Raw genomic sequence first — 21117 nt, forward strand, 5'->3', positions numbered from 1 at the left:
TACAATAATGAGATCTGCTATTGTGGCCCCTTTTTTTCCCACTGTTGTGAATCAAACAATTAATATTCAAAGAGAGAGCCTCATAGCAGTGAGTGCTGAAAACAATGTCGGTGATACAGCCACCAGGTCGACTGTGAGACAGCAAAGCTATAATCAGTACAGTTAGAGTCATAACCCCATCGATGACTCACTATTAACTGTGTGTATTTATTCACACTCTGCTGCTGAAGAACTAATAAATAAAATAGAAAATGCACAGCAGGCAACTGAAAAGAGAATGAAAGGTTAATGGTCAGGGCAGCTTGTTAACCTCTTTCTCTCTGTCTCCAATCAAAATCCCGAATGTTCTAAAAACAAAAATATTGCTGGAAATCTAATGAAAACAGAAAGTGCTGGAAACACTCAGCCGGTCTGGCAGCCTCAGTGGAGTGAGAGAAACAGAATTAACGTTTCGAGCCCACGATGACTTCGGAACGGCAGAAGAGTCATCATAGAGTTAACGTTTCGAGTCTATGATGACTCTTCTGCCGTTCTGAAGTCGTCTTAGACTCGAAACGTTAACTCTGTTTTTCTCCCTCCACAGATGCGGCCAGACCTGCTGGGTATTTCCAGCACTTTTTTTTTATTTCAGCATTCTTAAACTTTTGTTTCCGATTTCCAGTTGTCTGTTATCTTTTAACGGACTGAGAACAGATAGTAAAAAGTTTTTTTTTTAAAAATGGCGAAGGGTGTAAAATCAAACATCTTTGTAATTTAAGGTAGGATTCTCTGATGAGCCTCTCTTTGAGCACCATCACAATGCTTTCCAAAATTCACCACCCATAATATCCCTGTCCGTAAAATCGTTATTACAAACTGAATGCCTTGCTGTGATAAATTTGTCCTCTCATCCTCCCCTCACTGTTGCTCTGGTGGTGCATCCATACAGGTCTCCCATGGGTTTTGGGGCATGCGTGGCAAAGAGATCAAAAGCAGAGCAATGCCCCCGATGAAGAGGATGACAAAGGCGGAGCTGGCGCACGCGAAGGACCAGGAGTAGTGGTGCTGGATCCAAATGGTCTCTTCGCTGTCAACCATCCGTTTCACTGATTGTCGCATGACCTCCACTGAAATAATGATGCAGAGCCCTGTAACAAAGTCAGGTGCAATGAGTCAGGAGCTGTCAGCACTAACTGCGGGCGTAATGCACAACGTTTTCACGTTCGGAAGCACACATTCATGCTTCGTTCAACATTTATCCAGGTTAGCTCCTCGGGCACGGAGTGGGTGGATTGTGCTGTCTGATGGACCTTGCAGGCAGAAACCTGACAGCACCCAGGAAATTCTCCTGCAGTGTAGTTTCCAATCGTTTCATAGCCGCAAGTCGGAAATCACTTCCGACCTTAAATAACATACGGAGTGTTTTACCTTAATCTCCCAATAAACCCACAAAAATCAGGGGCTGATCACACAACTTGACCAAGTGGATGATTTATGTTGTATGCAGTAATGCAGCCACAGGCACGAAGGAGGGGTTTGTTTTACCCTTCCATCCAGTGCTTCGCTGGTACCTCAGTGACAAAGGGTTTCCCACTTCCCAGACCCATTCCACTTATTTTAAGGGAGCCAGAAATTTTTATCCAGTCTGAGGTCCGAATTGGTGCTGCCTTACCCCAAGTTTATTAAACTGATTATACCTTCCACAAATAATAGTGGACAGTGAAGTCTTAGGACTGAGTTATGTCTAGGCATCAGCTGTGGGATACATTGATCGCATGGCTCCTTATCTTGTGTTTAATTTATAACCAACACCAGGTAAGTAATTAAAACGATTTAAATAAACTTGCTGAATGGCTCAGAGATTAGGTGTAATAACAAGTGAGCCATGACCATGAAATATTGCCACTGGTGACTGATGAACAGCATCCCTCTGAGTCAACACGTGCAGGCGAGGAGGGAATTAAAAGTAGTGGCCCAGATTGTGCTAGAGTAGTCCATCTTGTGGTACACCCTATTAGATTTGTTCGTGCACATTTAGATTTGAAAATAAATTACCACAAAGTTGCTAGAAGCGCGAGCTGCAGCGTGATGAGGATATCAGGGCAATGAGATTAAAGGATTGAGAAATAAATTAAGTATTGATTAAGGAGGAGAGTAAAGTATCAAAACAGAAAAATAAAGGGAGCAAAAGATTGAATTAAGGGAAATAAAAGATAAAAGGTAAGGAAAAAAGTAATTTGATAGCCTTAAAATCTCCAACACTTATTCTCTATCTGAAAAAATGAGACTATGCTTTTAATTGTTCACTTTCTGGGCAAAAGAGGTTGACTGGCAATCATTAAGAATTATCCTGTCATTAAAAGAGTGCTCGCACTGCCAATCACCACACTATATCAGGCGAGTTTAATGGCCAATTAATGTGCAAATGCAGCAACGGTCCTTTTTTCCCTCCCGAAAAATTTGGGCCATTAGTGAAGATATTCTGAATGGTTCCTGTGGATTTTTTTTCACCCCATCTATCTCAATTCAGCACACCCATGAAATATGAAGAATATTTTGTTGAGGTATTCTCACCAATTTGCCCAAGTATTATCTCAATGAAAAACGGGCTTTAATCAAAATAAATGTAAGAAGGTCCTACACTCTGGGCTGAAGGTAGTACGGCTGTTAAGTCTCCGGCCACAGTTCAATAGACCTACCCGAGAAGATGAAGAACATGCCAGCCGGTTTCAGGAAGTAATCCAGTCTTTTATTGAAGGAAAGCAGTACACAGACCGTACCAAGCACCATGAATGCTATGCTGATAATGGCGATGGCTGCTGCTGATATACTGTATTCTGGTGAAAGAGTAACAGGTACAGGAAAAACATTATTTGAGCAGTAATGTGGTTACTGATTCACTCGCTGCTAACCCGCTGTGTTATACTCTCCGAGAAATCCTGGGATATCAATTAATACATAAAAAGGGCAGCATGTAGCAACAGTTTGCAAAATCGGAAGTTTGTAGATTGCCAGCAGTGTTCAGGGCAGCCCATAGGGAGCCTCAACCAAGCACTTGGCCTTCTATTTGAATAAGAAAATGATCTGCCAACTGTTTCATGCCACCCCTCTGGATGCCTCATGTAGCAGGAGCACACACAAGCCCGCCCACCCAGATTGACTCCTTGGGTGCCCGCTTTTTGGCCTGAGAAACAGATGTGGTACCATTCAGTTTTCGACGGAGTAAGTGGTGCTTCCTCCGTAGGTGAGTCCACATAATACTAATCTCGGTGACTTAGTGTTCAAAAGCCCTGCCCAGGATAGCGCTGAGCCATGGAGACCGGAAGGGCCTGAGTTTAAATCCGATTGTTGGCTGAGTTAGTCGCTTTCAGTTGATGCTCCGGGCCCTGCAATGGGGGGAAAAAAATCTGCCAAGGTTTGTGTTCCTGAATCGCTTCATATGTGAATGTCAGCTCAACTCCCTCTCACTCTCATGGATTAATCATAGTATACTCAAAAGTTTAAACTTTGGGATTTCCCTTGCAAATACAAAGTGGGTTTTATTACAATTTACAACACTAATTGTTTGATACTCTTCAAAGATGCATTCTGGCAGAAGGGTGATATTTTTTGTCAAGTTCTGTTTTAATGAAATATTTTTAAAAGGGGCGGGTTACCAGTTTGGTCAGCATAGTCACGATGAGCCAAATGGCCTCCTGTGCTGTATCATTATTTGATTCTATGACCACAAGTATTTTGATGCTTGCCCATAGTTTTAAGTATCAGGATTGGTTTTTATTTTCAACGATTTTATGAAAACATCATTCTAATGAAAATTTACCATACATTAAATACTCAATCCGATACTTAGTAAAGACCAGAACAGCCTCAGGTTTGATCTTTAGTCTGTTCTGGGCTACCCGATCTCAGCCAGACTGTGGCATTCTGTGCTGGAAAAGTCCTGACTGTTCTGGGCTAATGTAGGGTAAAAGGTTAGGGTTCCCAACTGTGATTAGATGTATTCCTGGAGGTTTCATCACGTGACTTGCCCCCCATGCTCCAGCCATTAGTCGGCCAACACATCCATCCTTGTGACACGCTGCCTTCCTACACCAATTGGAAGCAAAAAGACTCATTACCCAATTGGATGATGCTTGATGTCAGCCAATAGCATTTCCCCCCCATTTTCAATACTTTTATCTCTAGTAAGAGAAATGTTCAAAGAAATTATTTTAAAAAGCCTATCTTTTTCAACGTCCTGATGATCTTTCTCCAGGGTTGCACACAGCAGGGTCCTGGAGATTGATCTTCAATTCCTGGAGACTCCAGGCCAATCCTGGAGGGTTGGCAACTCTAGTAAAGGCTCCTGCTGTCCAGAGACTTCTGCTTGGAAAGTGCACCTGGATGTGAAGTGAGCTGAGGATCTTGTTTAACTGTAATGCTCCTCACGATGGCACAGTCCTTGAAGATTGGTGACTTCAGTAATGTTTCTACAGTGCCTGTGGAGTCATACCCTGAAAAGAGTCACTACCTTGAGGGTAAGAAGGGGAATAAATGGGGGAATTAGGTTACAGAACATTGGATGGCCTTTCCATCTAACAGCTTTAATTTCCATCACCCCTGCATTGGTTATATAGTTGCATTTAAAAATGATACATTTTGCTCATTACGCTTTTATTATAGCATTGGGTAATCTTCAGAGTAAAGGTACATGATGGATAGATAATTGGTCGAGTTTATCCCACATCTAACAATGATCCAATAACTCTCAGTCACTTACCCTTCTGAGTGGTAATTTGGAACATTTCTGCATTCTCTCCTGATGTGAAGTGCTTGAAATACGTGCAGTTATATTCTGAACAAAAGTGAAATAACAGAAATGAGCAAAGTGAAGTGGGAGCTGGGACATCCTTATGGGCCAGTTTGTTTGGAACAAGCATAGTCTGACCTTTCAAGTTCACTCCCTCTAAAGGTAATGTACAGTGTCCCTCTGCCATGGAATCTACCCAAACATCTGAGGCAGTTCCCAAATACTAGTTAAACCTTCAAGGCAAAAGTTCTACATTGTGTTGCCCTGATTCATGCAAATATTCAAATTAAACTCTAGGATATTAATTCAATCTCGCAAATCATGTCTTCGACTCTATACAATTACTTTCCAAATGGATGATTCATGCATATCCCATTGAGGATTCATAATCTTCCAAGGCATTTAATTATCCAAGTCTATCCTTAACCTGCAATCCCACTTCTTAATTAGATATTTATTTAACTCTTTTTTTGAAGAGGTTAGATGCTCTAAAAAATATTATTTGCAGAGTTCACTCAAAGACAAGAGTGATCTGTCAGTGTAGCCTTTGCTTCTGACTCACAAGGTTGTGAGTCAGATCCTGGTGCCAGGAGTTTTAACTCATAATCTTGTCATACTCCAGTGAGGCACTGAGGGAAGCCTACAGTGTTACAAGTGCTGTTCTTCTGATGTCTGCTCGGGTAGATGTTATAGATTCAAGGGCACTAGTCGAAGAGCAGAGTTCTCTCCTGGAACCCTGGCCAACATTCTTGCCTCAGACACCATAACCAAAATCAGATTAACTAGTCACTCAACTCATTTGTATGGCTGGTCCAGTTCAGTTTCTGGTCAATGGTAATCCACAGGATGTTGATGGTGAGGTAGTCAGTGATGGTAATGCAATTGAATGTCAAGGATAGTGGTTAGATTCCTTTTTGAGAGAATGGTGTGGTGTAGTATAGTGGTATGCTGCAGTGTGGTGTATTATAGTATGATATGTTGTGGTACAGTATGGTGCAGCTTGTTGTGTGGTGTGTTATAGGTGTGGTGTAACATGTCATGACAGGCACTGGGCATCCTATTACCTTCAATCATTTATACCCCCCAACCTCTTCTTTTCTATTGTATCTCCTACCTGTTCAACTTCCCATTATCTTCTCCTTCTCACCATCTCCAAATTTTACACTATCCCTTTTTTCTTGTTCTATCCATCCAACAGCTATAATCTCCGCCCCCCCCGCCCCCTTAATTTGCTGTGAGTCACCTCAGCATTCACCCTCCATCATCTCAATCCCCAATCTTACTTTTAAAATCTGAATGTCAAGATTTTAGAATAAACTGAATTAGAATGATGAAAGGTGCAGCATTTCTCTCCATTCATCACCGCTTCTCTCTTTTAGAGGTATTAGCAATTAGGATCTGACTCATTGGTGTAAGCAATTGTCATTGACCTTTTCTGTCTGTTCTGAAGAACGTCATTGACTTGAACTATTAACTCTGCCTGGCCTGTTGATTATTTCAGCATTTTTTGTTTTTATTTCAGATTTCCATGCAGTAAGCAGACTGCACATATTTATATAAAAGCAAAATACTGTGGATGCTGGAAATCTGAAACCAAAACATAAAAGTGCTGGAAAAATTCAACAAGTCTAACAGCATCTGTGGAGAGAAAGACAGAGTTAACATTTCAAGTCCGTATGACTCCTCTTCAGAGCTAAAGAGAAGTAAAAATGTGATGAAATTTACACTGTTTAAGGGGGGGTGGGGCAGGTGAATTTAGACAGGAGGCCAGTGATGGGAGGAGGCAAAGGAGAGATTCACACGTATTTAGACTTCATAATCTAAATGCAGCACTCAGAGTCACAGCTCGAGGCAAAATTACCATGCCAGACATTTTGGAAAAGATTGTAATCTTCAAGTGAAAACCTTAAGCAAGTCATTAAAGACACAAGAGACAACAGTGACTGAATACAATCAAGTTATTGTAAAATACTTAAAAGTTTTGGAGCACCCACAACATTTTGATTCTGTTCATGTAGACATTCATTAGCTGCAAAATTTGACCAGTTTGTTGAAAATTTTACCATTTCTTGAAACAATAGCATGAACTCTCTCTCTACATGAAAAAGACTCCTCTCACTTTGTCATTTACTCCCCATCTCTCTGGTTTTAGCATTTCTGAGTCTCTCTCTCTCTCTTTCTCAGCTTAATGCACTTTATAGAACACTAAGCATGTAATCAGAGCTTAACTCAGTAAAACCTATAAAATTCTTAGGGAGCTTTACAGGATAGGTGCAAATATGGTTGGAAAGCCTAGGATAGGGGGGTCATTGTCTTAGTATAAGGGATCAGCTTTATAGGACTGAGATGAGGATGAATTTCTTCACTGAGGGTTGTGAATCTTTGTAATTCTCTACTCCAGAGGACTCTGAATTCTCAGTTGTTGAGTATATTGAAGACTGAGGTCAGTAGATTTTTGGATACTAAGGGAATCATGGGACATGGGGACAGGGCAGGAAAGTGGAGTTGATGTAGAGGATCAGCCATGATCTTATTGAATGGCAGAACAGGCTCGAGGGGCTGTTTGGCCTAATTCTGCTCCTATTTCTCTTTTTCTTTTACACACATATAGCCTCTTTTTAAAAAAAACACTCGTCAAGTTTTACCTTAATCATGTTTCTGAAATTTGACCTCTTTCTTTTCTAAATTATTTAATAAATGCCACTGATCGGAAAGGCATGGAAACTGAAGAAAAAGACCTCATCAGTGGAGGAGACTATATTACTGATGCATCCTCACACTGTAAGCACACTGCACATATTTAGACTGCACAATCTAAATACAGCTCACAGAGTCACAGCTCGAGGCAATACTACCAAGCCCAAACATTTGGAAAAGGTTGAAACCTTCAAGAAAAAACCTTAAGGAAGCCATTAAAAACATACAAGACAACTGAGTGAATGAATACAATCAAGTTATTGCAAAACACTTTAAGTTTTGGATTTTTATTTGGTTTTAATAATTATTTTGAGCACCAGAGAAAAGCAGAGGGAGAAATACAGGGAATTTTTTTGAATGAGTTGTGGGAACCTATTTATCTGCTTGCACAGTCACTGGGTGATCTCCTCTTGTTAGAAAATAGCAGCGACTACATATCCCACGACATCTTCGACACTGAGTACCTATCAAAGCAGCAGTTACAGTAAAGACAGCTACTGTACTTATCAATTAAACTCTACACACATGTACCAGATTAAATATGTAATAGATTAACATGACAGTAAGATTTATGTGTTAGTACCAGATTAAATATATAATAGATTAACATGACAGTAAGATTTATGTGTTAGTCTGGATTTAAAGGATAGAAGTGTCTTTTATATGTTAAATCCAATGTGAAATGAATTTGGGGAATCTCCATTCAGCTCCTAATACATACAGACCTATAGGATAGAATTTGTCCCTTGGCATTGACAGATCTCTCAGATACCCAGCTGATGTGAGATCACGGGGAGAATGCTATATTAGTTCAGTAGGAGTTACTCTTTTCTGACTGGGGCTGATGCACATTGCTCTGGCAGTGTAGACAGAGCTTCACTCCACTCTTGACTGTGCTTCACCAAACCTCTAAGTACTGAATGCTGAGCCCGAGAATGTGAATGGGGAAGGGTTTCATGCCCTGGGTTTAATCTCTCACCCCAGCAGGCACACAAACAATAGGAACTGAGTTAGCAAATAACAAAACAATGATGAAACAATTTGCATTTACATCATGTTTTTAATGACCTCAGGGTGGCCCAAAGTACCTTGCAGCCAGTTAAGTATTTTTGAAGTGTAGTCACTGTTAGAATGCAAGAAATGCTACAGCCGGTTGCGCACAGCAACCTCCCACAAACAGCCATGAAATAATTACCAGATAATCTGTTTTAGTGATGTTTGTTGAGGGATTAAGGATTCTGGGGACAACTCCCCTGCTGTTATTCCAAATAATGCCATGGGATTATTTAGTTAGGTCATAGGTTTTCTTCTTGGAGATTCCTGTGCTTTAAAGGGTCTGTGAGTCATCCTAATCCTGTTTGACTGGAGTTGGGCATACTATGTGATGTTATTAGGCTATCTTGAGAAGGCAGATGGGGTCTTGCTTTCACATCTCATCCTCAGGACAACATCTCCAACAGTGCAGGGCCCCCTCAATACCGCACTGGAAAGTAAACTGAGATTATTGCTGAGAAAAGAGACATATTGTAAAAAATTTTCCATTTTGCACTCATTGGACAGATGCAAGAATGCCAAATTTCAAAGGGAACAACAATTTATACTGCATGAGATTGGTTGGCAATCGACTCTGATTGGTCACGACATTGTCATGATAAATGCGCTAGGGAGCTCTTGTCCCCCATGCTCATCCCGCTTTTCTCAAGCAGTATAAATTGTTGTTCCCTTTGAAATTTTGTATTCTTGTGTCTGTACTGATGAGTGCCAAAACAAAAAGCATCAACAGCATATCTTTTTTTTCTGCAATACTCAAGTCTGTACTACGAAGTGACTATTTGTCAAGCTAGAGTCATGTGCTAATGTTTCTGGAGTGAGACCAAACTCACATCTTTCTTACTCGGAGGTGAGAGTGCTACCAGCCGAGCCATGGTTAACACTTATGGAGTGATGGAATTCTCAAGATAGTCTAATAACATCACATGGTGTGCCCAACTCCAATCAGACAGGATCAGGATGACTCAGACCCTCTCAGGCACTGGAATCTCCAAGATGAAAACCTATGACCAACTTAAATGATTTTGCAAAAGCCTGCAGTGTACAGTTTTTGCACATCTCAATGACCTCCTGGCTTCTTGTCTGTCCTGTGGAAGGGGAATTATAAAATAATTGGTAAGATTCAGATTAGTTAATCACCAGTTATCAGGTTGACCGAATGTCAGTCTCTCATGGAGTGGAACCAGAAGTGCAACATTCAAATTGAAAATCAGATCAAACTTCTGAAGAATTATACAGCTCTCCGTAATTTGTCATTGTAGGTTATTGTTTGTAACGTAACACAATGTGTATTTATAGCAAGGAAGGCATTTAAAATTTCCAGTTGTAAATAACTGCTGCGCATTCTTGGATGAGTCATTTCAATGACATTTGGCCTGCTTAGGTGTCCATCAGTTATGCTGCTTTGCTATAGACTCAAAGTTAAATGTGCACATTGAAAGTGGGAGATCTCATCCCTCTTCCAAATACATAGCCAGCAAGCGTACAGCCTCTAAGGTGTATTGACACTCAGCGTAAAACCCTGCAATTTAAGTACACAAAATCAAAGACATTTTGCAAAAGACTTCAGGGTCCTTCTTAGCACTTAACAGCCAATGATGTATTTTTAAAGTGTTATGTAGGAAATGTGGCAGTCACAACAGCGATGTCCAACAACATTCCCTCTGAATTTTCTTTGACACACAAGATCTGTTTATTTCAATGTGTGTTTATTTTTAATCATTCATGGGATGTGGGCATCGCTGGCTGGGCCAGCATTTATTGCCCATCCCTAATTGCCCTTGAGAAGGTAATGATGAGCTGCCTTCTTGAACCGTTGCAATCCATGTGGTGTAGGTACACCCACAGTGCTGTTAGAGAGGGAGTTCCAGGATTTTCACCCAGTGACACTGAAGGAACAGTGATTATATTTCCAAGTGAGGATGGTGAGTGACTTGGAGGAGAACTTCCAGGTGGTGGTGTTCACATCTATCTGCCTTTTGTCCTTCTAGATGATAGTGGTCGTGGGTTTAGAAGGTGCTGTCGAAGAAGCCTTAGTGAATTCCTGCAGTGTATTTTGTAGATGGTACACACTGCTGCTACTGTGCATTGGTGGTGGAGTGAGTGAATGTTTGTGAATGTGGTGCTAATCAAGCAGGCTGCTTTGTCCTGGATGGTATCAAGTTTCTTGAGTGTTGTGGGAGCTGCACTCATCCAGGGAAGTGGGGAGTATTCCATCACACTCCTGACTTGTGCCTTGTAATGGTGGACAGGCTTTGGGGAGTCAGGAGGTGTGTTAACCGTCGCATGATTCCTAGCCTCTGATCTGCTTTTGTAGCCACAGTATTTATATAGCTAGTCCAGTTCAGTTTCTGGTCAATGGTAACCCCCAGGATGTTGACAGTGGGGGATTCTGTGATGGTAATGCCATTGAATGTCAAGGGATGATGGTTAGATTCTCTCTTGTTGGAGATGGTCATTGCCTGACACTTGTGTGGCACGCATGTTACTTGCCACTTGTCAGTCTAAGCCTGGATATTGTCCAGGTCTTGCTGGATTTGGATATGGGCTGCTTCAGTATCTGAGGAGTCATGAATAGTGCTGAAAATCGTGCAATCATCAGTGAACATCCCCACTTCTGACCTTATGAAGGAAGGTCATTGATGAAGCAGTCATTGAAGATGGTTGGGTCAAGGACACTACCCTGAGGAACTCCTGCAGTGATGTCCTGGAGCTGAGATGACTGACCTCCAACAACCACAACCATCTTCCTTTGTGCTAGGTATGACTCCAACCAGCAGAGAGTTTTCCCCCTGATTCCCATTGACTCCAGTTTTGCTAGGGCTCCTTGATGCCACACTCGGTCAAATGCAGTCTTGATGTCAAGAGCAGTCACTCTTGCCTCACCTTTGGAGTTCAGCTCTTTTATCCATGTTTGAACCAAGACTGTAATGAGGTCAGCAGCTGAATGACCCTGGTGGAACCCAAATTGGGCATCAGTGAACAGGTTATTTCTAAGCAAGTGCCATTTGATTCCACTGTTGATGGCCCCTTTCATTACTTTACTGATGATGGAGAGTAGACCGATGTGGTGTAATTGGCCAGGTTGGATTTGTCCTGCTTTTTATGTACAGGACATACCTGGGCAATTTTCCACATAGCTGGGTCGATGCCAGTGTGGTAGCTGTACTGGAACAGCTTGACTAGGGGCGTGGCAAGTTCTGGGGCACAAGTCTTCAGTACTATTGCTGGAATATTGTCAAGGCCCATAACCTTTGCAGTATCCAGTGCCTTCAGCCACTTCTTGTCATCATGTGGAGTGAATTGAATTGGCTGAAAACTGGCATCTGTGATGCTGGGGACCTCCAGAGGAGACCGAGATGGTTCATCCACTTGGCACTTCTGGTTGAAGATTGTTGTGAATGCTTTTGCCCTGATGTGTTGGGCTCCTCCATCATTGAGGATGGGGATATTTGTGGAGCCTCCTCCAGTGAGTTGTTTAATTGTCCACCATCATTCAGGACTGGATGTGGCAGGACTGCGGAGCTTAGATCTGACCCGTTGGTTGTGGGATCACTTAGCCCTGTCTATCACTTGCTGCTTATGCTGTTTGGCATGCAAGTAGTCCTGTGTTATAGCTTCACCAGGTTGACGCCCCATTTTTAGGTATGCCTGATGGAGTTTTACATTTTTGTGTAGCCATGAAGATGTGGCATCTTCTAGGGAACAACTTGTATACAGGCTACAGATATCTTCCAGATTGCTGTGTGCTCATGCATACGTGTAGCTTTTAAAATTTATTCTTTCACAGGATGTGGGCGTTGCTGCCCATCCCTAATTGCCCTCAAGAAGATGGTGGTGAGCTACCTTCTTGAACCACTGCAGCCTGTGATGTAGGTACTCCCACAGTGCTATTTGGAAAGGAGTTCCACACCTTCAAACGCTGAGATGAGAGATGGGATCCACCTGAGACAGCCTCAGTTTAACATTTCATCTGAAAGTCAGCAGCTCAGATGGTGCAGCACTCCGTCAGTACTGAGCTGGAGTACTAAAATTGGATTCTGCGCTGGAGGTAGTGTGTGAATGTGGGTGTTCCTGATGTTCATTCACCCTTTGTGCTTTTGTCTGTCTTTAAACACAGAAGTTCAGACTACATTCAGGTTGCTCAGCTATTTTAAAGTATATTTTTAATAGAACTAAATAAGACTGAAACAAAATGGAGGAAAGAACATGGTTGTGTTCTGAGTTCTTTCATGGGATATGCGTGTCACTGGCAAGGAGAGCATTTATTGAACTTCTGCAAACTGCGATGATATTCCTGGAACTCGCTGCCTTCAAGGCTGGTAGAAGTGATGATGATGAATGACTTCAAAAGGAAATTGCATGGGCTTTTGAGGGAAATAAACCTGCAGGGATACCAGAATAGAGCAGGGTTGGGGAGTGGGATTGACTGGATTGCCCTACAGAGAGCCAGTGTATATTCGATGGGCTGAATGGCCTCCTCCTGTGCTGTAATGATTTATGGGCCAGAACTTCCGAGGGGTGGCCATCACCGTTAGATTGCCACTCTGCTCCTTGCTTAACCTTAGTCTCGAGCTGCACATTTCTCACTTGACTTTCCAACTTAGGCTGGGTGGGAAACGTGCAGTGCAGTGGGTTCCCGAGGCCTTCACTCTAGGGCAGCAGGGTCAGGGAAGTGAAGCTGTGCCCCCTTTTTATGGCACTAGCTGCCGTGAAGCAGGTAAGTATTTTTTAAAATTCCCATCCATTTTGAGAAGTTGGGGAGAAGGCAAGTGGGCAGGATGGAGGTTAGAATGGATTGTGAGGGAATAGGATGGGTTGGGGAAACAGGTGACCAGCTGGAGGTGTAAGGAGAAGGTTGGGAGGGTAGTTGGGGACTGGGGAGGGTAGTCGGGGAGCTAGTCGGAGAGTGGGGTTTGGGAGGATAGACAGGGTGTGGAGGGGTAGTTGAGGGGTGGGGGAATAGTGGGGTGGTTGGGAGGGTAGTTGGGGGGGTCCAGAGGGGGATTTTGGCACAGGGGGGGTGGGGAGGAGAGAGTAGTTAAAGTGGTTTTAATCCTTCTAACTTTTCCAGGCAAGTGCCTTTTGTTAAGATGCAAATGAAATGGGACATTGCGTGGATAATTCCACAGCACTGAAATAACAAACAACCAGACTAAAACATCCCACAAACAACTCGTGGACTCCATTTTTACAAATCCATGTGACAGGCTTGCCAAAAGGTTGACACGGTGTGCAGCTAGTGGATGATGTGGGGAGAGCAGAGCTTTGGGACTGAACCATACTGAGCAATTCCACTGGTGACCATGAACTCTGGCCAGTTCTTGAGGGAGAAGATGATGGAGCTTTGCAAATTATTCATTGTGTAAACACTCAGGGAAACTGGGATATAATTCTGATGGTAATTGGGGATGATTATGAAATGAAAGGTTTCAATGATTACTTGTCAGAAAAGCAGATTCCAGCAGACATGACGGCTTTAGGTAGATGGCGGGGAAAAAAAGCTTTCAGAAATAACACGACTCTGGAGTGGGTCTTGCTATTGGTGTAGCTTTTCCCATATATCCCCAGGATGTAAACTTATTCAGTCTAATAAACTACCCAGGTTAATCTAAAAGGCCAGTCTAAAATCCAATTAAACTATTGGATCCATTATCCGTTCCATTTTAGCCCTTTGGTGATGTTATAAAGCAATTAATGGATACTGGAGTGTTACTAAAAGACAAGAAACAACAAAACTTGCATTTTTATATCAACTTTAACATAACAAAAGGTCCCCGATGTTTTGCCAGAATGTTATAACACTGAACCACAGGAGGAGATATTAGGTCAGAAGACTAAAAGCTCGATCAAAGACCTAAGATTTCAGGAGTGTCTTAAAAGAGGAAAGAGAGTTAGAGAAGTGGCAAGTTTTAGGGAGGGAATTCCAGAGCTCGGGATCCAGGGGATCACAAGCACCATTGCCAATGGTGCAGTTATTAAAATCAGGGATGCTCGAGGTGGGGCAGGTGGTTGTGTGGTTGCAGGAGGTTACAGAGATAGGGAAGGGTGAGGCCATGGAGGTATTTGAAAACAAAGAAAAAAAAATTATTATTGACTTGGACTTGGGTGTACAGGGCACAATTTTAAAGCTTAAAGATACAAAATTTGGAATTATTGTGAATTGTGAGGAGGATAGTGATAGAATTCAAGAGGACATAGACGGGCTAGTAGAATGGGTGGACACGTGACAGATGAAATTTAATGTAGAGAAGTGTGAAGTGATACATTGAGCTGGAAGAACGGGACGTCAATATAAAGACAATTCTAAAGGGGGTGGAGGAATAGAGAGACCTGGGGATATATGTGAAATAATTATTGAAGGCAATTTGAGAAAGTGGTTAAAAAGGTATATGTGATCCTGGGCTTTATAAATAGAGATACAGTTTACAAAAGCAAGGAAATTATGATGAAACTTTATAAAACATTGGTTCAGCCTCAACTGGAATATTGTGTCCAATTCTGGACACCACACTTTAGGAAGATTTTTTATTATTATTCATTTACAGGACGTGGGTGTCACTGGCTGGGCCAGCATTTATTGCCCCTGCCTAATTGCCCTTGAGAAGGTGGTGGTGTGCTGTCTTCTTGAACCGTTGCAGTCCATGGTGTAGGTGCACCCCCAGTGCTGTTAGGGAGGGAGTTCCAGGATTTTGACCCAGTGACAGTGAAGGAACAGCGATATATTTCCAAGTCAGGATGGTGAGTGGCTTGGAGGGGAACTTCAAGCTGGTGGTGTTCCCATGCATCTGCTGCCCTTTGTCCTTCTAGATGGTAGTGGTTGTGGGTTTGGAAGGTGCTGTCTAAGGAGCCTTGGTGAGTTCCTGCAGTGCATCTTGTAGATGGTACACACTGCTGCTACTGTGCGTTGGTGGTGGAGGGACTGAATGTTTAAGGTGGTGGATCGGGTGCCAATCAAGCAGGCTGCTTTATCCTGGATGGTGTCGAGCTTCTTGAGTGTTGTTGGAGCTACACTCATCCAGGCAAGTGGAGAGTACTCCGTCACACTCCAGACTTGAACCTTTTAGATGGTGGACCGCCTGTGGGGAGTCAGGAGGTGAGTTACTTGCCGCAGGATTCCTAGCCTCTGACCTGCTCTTGTAGCCACAGTATTTATATGGCTAGTCCAGTTAAATTTCTCGTCAATGGTAACCCCCAGGATGTTGGTAGTGGAGGATTCAGCAATGGTAATGCCATCGCACATCAAGGGGCGGGATGGTTGGATTCTCTCTTGTTGAAGATGGCCATTGCCTGGCACTTGTGTGGCACAAATGTTACTTGTCATCAACAGTGCAGGAGTGAGAAGACAAGTCATTGCAGGTTATTTCTGTCTATGACAGGATATATAAGAATGGACCAGGCTAGTGCAATTCCACCCAGCCAGATAATGTTGGAGCTAAATTTCAAGATGAGTGAATGGGTTGAGGAGAACAAAGAAGGATAGTTAATTTTTATCATTGTCAACTAGAATATTGAAGTGAAGAAAGACTTGCATTTGAGATTTCAAAATACTTGGAAGCGCATGGTAAAATAGGGCAAAGTCAGCATGGTTTCATCAAGGGGAGGTCATGCCTGACAAATCTGTTAGAATTCTTTGAGGAGGTAATGAGTAGGTTAGACAAAGGAGAGCCAATGGATGTTATCTACTTGGACTTCCAGAAAGCCTTTGACAAGGTGCCGCACAGGAGGCTGCTCAGTAAGATAAGAGTCCATGGTGTTAGAGGCAAGGTACTAGCATGGATAGAAGATTGGCTGTCTGGCAGGAGGCAGAGAGTGGGGATAAGGGAGTCCTTTTCAGGATGGCGGCCGGTAACTAGTGGAGTTCTGCAGGGGTCAGTGTTGGGACCACAACTTTTCACTTTATACATTAATGATCTAGATGAAGGAACTGAGGGCATCCTGGCTAAGTTTGCAGATGATACAAAGATAGGTAGAGGGACAGGTAGTATTGAGGAGGTGGGGAGGCTGCAGAAGGATTTGGACAGGTTAGGAGAATGGGCAAAGAAGTGGCAGATGGAATACAACGTGGGGAAGTATGAGGTCATGCACTTTGGTAGGAAGAATAGAGGCATAGACTATTTTCTAAATGGGGAGAGAATTCAGAAATCTGGAGTGCAAAGGGACTTGGGAGTCCTAGTCCAGGATTTTCTTAAGGTTAACTTGCAGGTTGAGTCGGTAGTTAGGAAGGCAAATGCAATGTTGGCATTTATTTTGAGAGGACTAGAATATAAAAGCAAGGATGTGCTGCTGAGGCTTTATAAGGCTCTGGTCAGACCACATTTAGAATATTGTGAGCAATTTTGGGCCCCGTATCTCAGGAAGGATGTTCTGGCCCTGGAGAGGGTCCAGAGGAGGTTCACGAGAACGATCCCAGGAATGAAAGGCTTAACATATGAGGAACGTTTGAGGACTCTGGGTCTATACTCGATGGAGTTTAGAAGGATGAGGGGGAATCTGATTAAAACTTTTAGAATACTGAAAGGCCTGGATAGAGTGGATGTGGGGAAGATGTTTCCATTAGTAGGAGAGACTAGGACCTGAGGGCACAGCCTCAGAGTAAAGGGAAGACCTTTTAGAACAGAGATGAGGAGAAACTTCTTTAGCCAGAGAGTGGTGAATCTATGGAATTCATTGCCACAGAAGGCTGTGGAGGCCAAGTCATTGAGTGTATTTAAGACCGAGATAGATAGGTTCTTGATTGGTAAGGGGATGAAAGGTTACGGGGAGAAGGTGGGAGAATGGGGTTGAGAAACTTATCAGCCATGATTGAATGGCGGAGCAGACTCGATGGGCCAAATGGCCTAATTTCTGCTCCTATGTCTTATGGTCTTATATGAAAGGACTGACTGTATTGTAGCCAAATTTATCAATAATACAAAGATAAATAAAGCAATTTGTAAGGAGGATACAAAGATTCCGCAGGGCGATATAGACGGAATAGGCAAAAATTTGGCAGATGGGGTATAATGTGGGAAAATGAGTTTTCCATTTTGGCAGGAAGAATAGAAAATCAGAATATTATTTAAATGGAGAGAGACTGCAGAAAGTGGCACAGAGGGATCTGGGTGTCCTTGTATATATTTCAATGGAAAATGCATATGTTGGTACAGCAAGTAATTCAGCATGTTGGCCTTTATTGCTAAGGGGATGGAATATAAAAATAGAGAAATCTTGCTACAGCTGAACAGGGCATTGGTGTGACTGCACCTAGAGTACTGGCTACAATTTTGGTCTCCTTACTTAAGGAAGGATTTACTTGCATTTGAAACAGTTCAGAGAAGACTCAGTGGGCTAATTCCTGGGACTAAGGGGTTTGTCTTATGAGGAAAGGTTGAGCTTGTTGGGCCTGTACCCATTGGAGTTTAGAATAATGAGAGGTGATGTTATTGAAACATAAAGTTATGAGGGGGCTTGACAAGGTAGATGTAAGACATTGTTCCTCCTCGTGGGGAAAATCTAGAACTGGGAGGCACAGTTTTAAAAATAAGGAATCTCCCATTTAAAATGGAGAGGAGGAGGAATTTCTTTTGAGGGTCGTTTAGTCTTTTGAATTCCCTTCCAGGGAGAGAAATTCAGGCTGGGTCATTGTATATGTTCAAGGCTGAGTTAGACAGATCTTTGATGTACAAGGGAGTTGATGTTCTCGTGAAGTTGGGAAGTTCATACCTTCAGAAGCGCAATATAAATTAGTGAAGAGAGAGACTGGCCTTTAGCTGGTATATTTAACTCTGGTAAAACTGCGTAATCTAACACCAACACCTGTTCGCCAACCCGCAAGGCGCGCCTTCAGCTAAATAGTTTCTTCCATCCCGTATATATATCTTTTAATTAGTCATTACAGCAGAAGTGACTGCTTGCTGAAGTTAAATATAATCCGGTTAATTAACAGGGTCTGAAAATTATCACAAATATTCATATTTAAGATTTTCTTTTGAAAGCGCGGGGAATATTGTCAGTAAAGATTGAGAGCGGGTTTCTAGTAGCAACTTGCACACTTTCGCCCACACACAACTCTCGCCCAGTCCCGGGCTTTTCAATTAACCAACAACTTTCTGAAGGGAGAGAGGGGGTTTGAGCAGCTTCTGAGGCCGTCACTTGGGGTTCGGATGCGTTTGTAGGTTCTGAAAGGTCCCTCATTGATTGTAACAGAGAATAAGTTACATTTGAAGTGGTCAAGGGTGGGCTGGCTGGACGGGAGGTTGGTTCCTGACGCCCATCTTTCTCTCCCAGCCCCTCTCCGGGTGCATTTCAGATGTGTGAAGATTAAGGCTTTGTTGCTAATTGCAATATCAAGGTGTATGTGGTGGAGATTCTTAGTCAAGTGATCTGATACATCGAGAAGGTGTGAAACACACTGTCCACTCGCTCCTGTCACTAGGGAAATGAGCAGTTTATGTAGCTGTGAAACTCCCTTATTCAGTGAGATTTCTGGTCAAGTCATTTGGCAAAATGAAGCTCATAACCTCCGCTATTTGGAGTAAAATTCTGATTTTTTTTTCTTTTTAGCCAGTGATGCAAAATTGGACAAACTGAAGTCCGCCTGTCCAATCCCTTCGCTTCTCTTTAGTTCAGTTATGGAAGGTACAGTTCACCTGCCTCTTACCTCCAAGGAAATCCGTGGTCCCACAGCCCTTCCCGTCCGGACCCACCGTGAGGACGAAGCTCCTTTTGGTGCAGAGTCTCCAAAGGCCAAAATGCGCCTCCTCACAGGTGGTGTTGCTCTTCCCGAGCCGGGGACTGAGCACTGCCCAGTGATCGGTGCTGACCGCCACAACCATTAGGATAATACCAACCGCCACCATGCAGAAGGTGAACTTAATCTTCCCCGCTTTTCCCTCGTCCATTGCGCTGCTAAAACCTCTGAACACTTTGCCCCTGGTACGTCTCTCCCCAACCCCCCCCCACCCTCCCAAACCTCTGGTCCTTCTCAGAGTTTGCAATGGCCCCACCCCGGGTCTGGGAGCTGGGCAGGGCTGAGTTTTCCAGTTGCTCCTGTTGGCTCGGTGAGGAACCTACACGTGTTAACGTCCCCCTGAATTTAATCCTCTGGGACCATCGCGCTCACCGCGAGAGCTGTTCAGATTGTGACATTAGAGAGTCCAGACTGAAGTTGCAGTTTTACTCGTGCATATTCTTGACTCTCCTCGTGTTACAACTCGAGGCTGCTGTGGCCGCCGACTGAATTCCTTTCTATTAAGAGCAGTCCTCCGTTGGAAGCTAACCGTTTATTTATATAGACACTCCACAATTAATTTACATTTTTAAAAAATCCCTGAAGGTAGCCAGTTACTGTGGGTCAGGTAGTTATCGAAAGGATACCAAAAAACATTTCATCTGTATTTGGGGGGGAGAGTGTCTCCCGCGGCAGATTTCAGGAGTGTCCCACCCTGTCTGATATATTTAGAACACGCTCTTTGGTGCGAGAGTAAATCTGGAGCCTGTTCTCTCTGCTCCATTCCACACGGTCTACCCTAATAGGCGCCCAGCCCATGGCATTGGGGGGGGGGGGGGGGGGGGGGGGGGTGGATTTGGGGGGGGGGGGGGGGGGGGGGATTTGGGGGGGGGGGGGTGGATTTGGGGGGGGGGGAAATGGGGGGTTGGATTTGGATTTGGGGGGTGAATTGGGGGTTGGATTTGGATTTGGGGGGTGAATGGGGGGTGGATTTGGGGGGTGAATTGGGGGTTGGATTTGGATTTGGGGGGTGAATTGGGGGGTGGATTTGGATTGGGGGATGGGATGGGGGGTGGATTTGGATTGGGGGGATGGGATGGGGGGTGGATTTGGATTGGGGGGGATGGGATGGGGGGTGGATTTGGATTGGGGGGGGGGGATGGGATGGGGAATGGGACAGTAAATGATGCGGAGTGCGGGGTCTGGAAGGAGACAAACCAGGGCCAGAGTTCATTCCTGCCCTTTGTATCAGAGGCACATGTTTCTGGCCACTTTGTGGCCGAGGCCCCGAAATTGGACTTAAATGTCCTGGAAACGACCGCAGCTTCTGTCCTGGAAGGAGTTTAACCTTAAAATCCCTGACAGGAAATGATCCACTTCGATCAATCCCAGTGACTCCCCTCCTCCAGTGACCACCCCCAGCCACCAGTCCAGTTTCTCTTTGGCCTGTGTGGCCACACACGAGTCCTCAATGAAATGGGGCAGCGGCTGAATTACATTGAAAGTCAAATATTTCATCTTTGTGCCTACAGGCCAGTACTGAACGCATTTTAAACAAACACACATAATTGAGAGTAATTCCGAATGCTGATCGCAGGTGCTAACTTTGATTGTGGTTTGTTATTGGCCAACATTCAAACCCTATTCAGGGAAACGCTATTGTGACATAATTTGCTCAGCGGGATGTAGTGAAGTCTTAGAACGTTATTAAGCCCCTTCACAGGAGCTTGGCTGCAATTGTCAGCTTGGCTTGTTTATCATTGTCCACGTTCAGAGGCTTCCTACCTTTTGTAGGTTACAGTTCACAACGGAGTAATCATTTCACATCAGACTGAAGTTAAAGCTGGAAACAGTTTCAAAAATTCTTAATCAGGACACATCATTCCTACCC

General features: G+C 43.5%; 1 protein-coding gene across 1 annotated transcript; it reads right to left on the reverse strand.

Annotated features, from left to right (window-relative positions):
- Positions 1-767: 767 nt before the first annotated feature.
- Positions 768-19398, reverse strand: LOC121293903 (voltage-dependent calcium channel gamma-1 subunit-like). The gene is made up of 4 exons (XM_041217357.1): positions 19158-19398; positions 4739-4813; positions 2679-2816; positions 768-1127 (listed from the first exon to the last, which is right to left on the reverse strand). Exons 1-4 carry the CDS (start codon positions 19396-19398, stop codon positions 898-900), a joined length of 684 nt encoding a protein of 227 aa, XP_041073291.1. The 3' UTR covers positions 768-897.
- Positions 19399-21117: the final 1719 nt, after the last annotated feature.

Source organism: Carcharodon carcharias, chromosome 22 (assembly GCF_017639515.1).
Source record: "Carcharodon carcharias isolate sCarCar2 chromosome 22, sCarCar2.pri, whole genome shotgun sequence".
Taxonomy (NCBI): Eukaryota; Metazoa; Chordata; class Chondrichthyes; order Lamniformes; family Lamnidae; genus Carcharodon; species Carcharodon carcharias.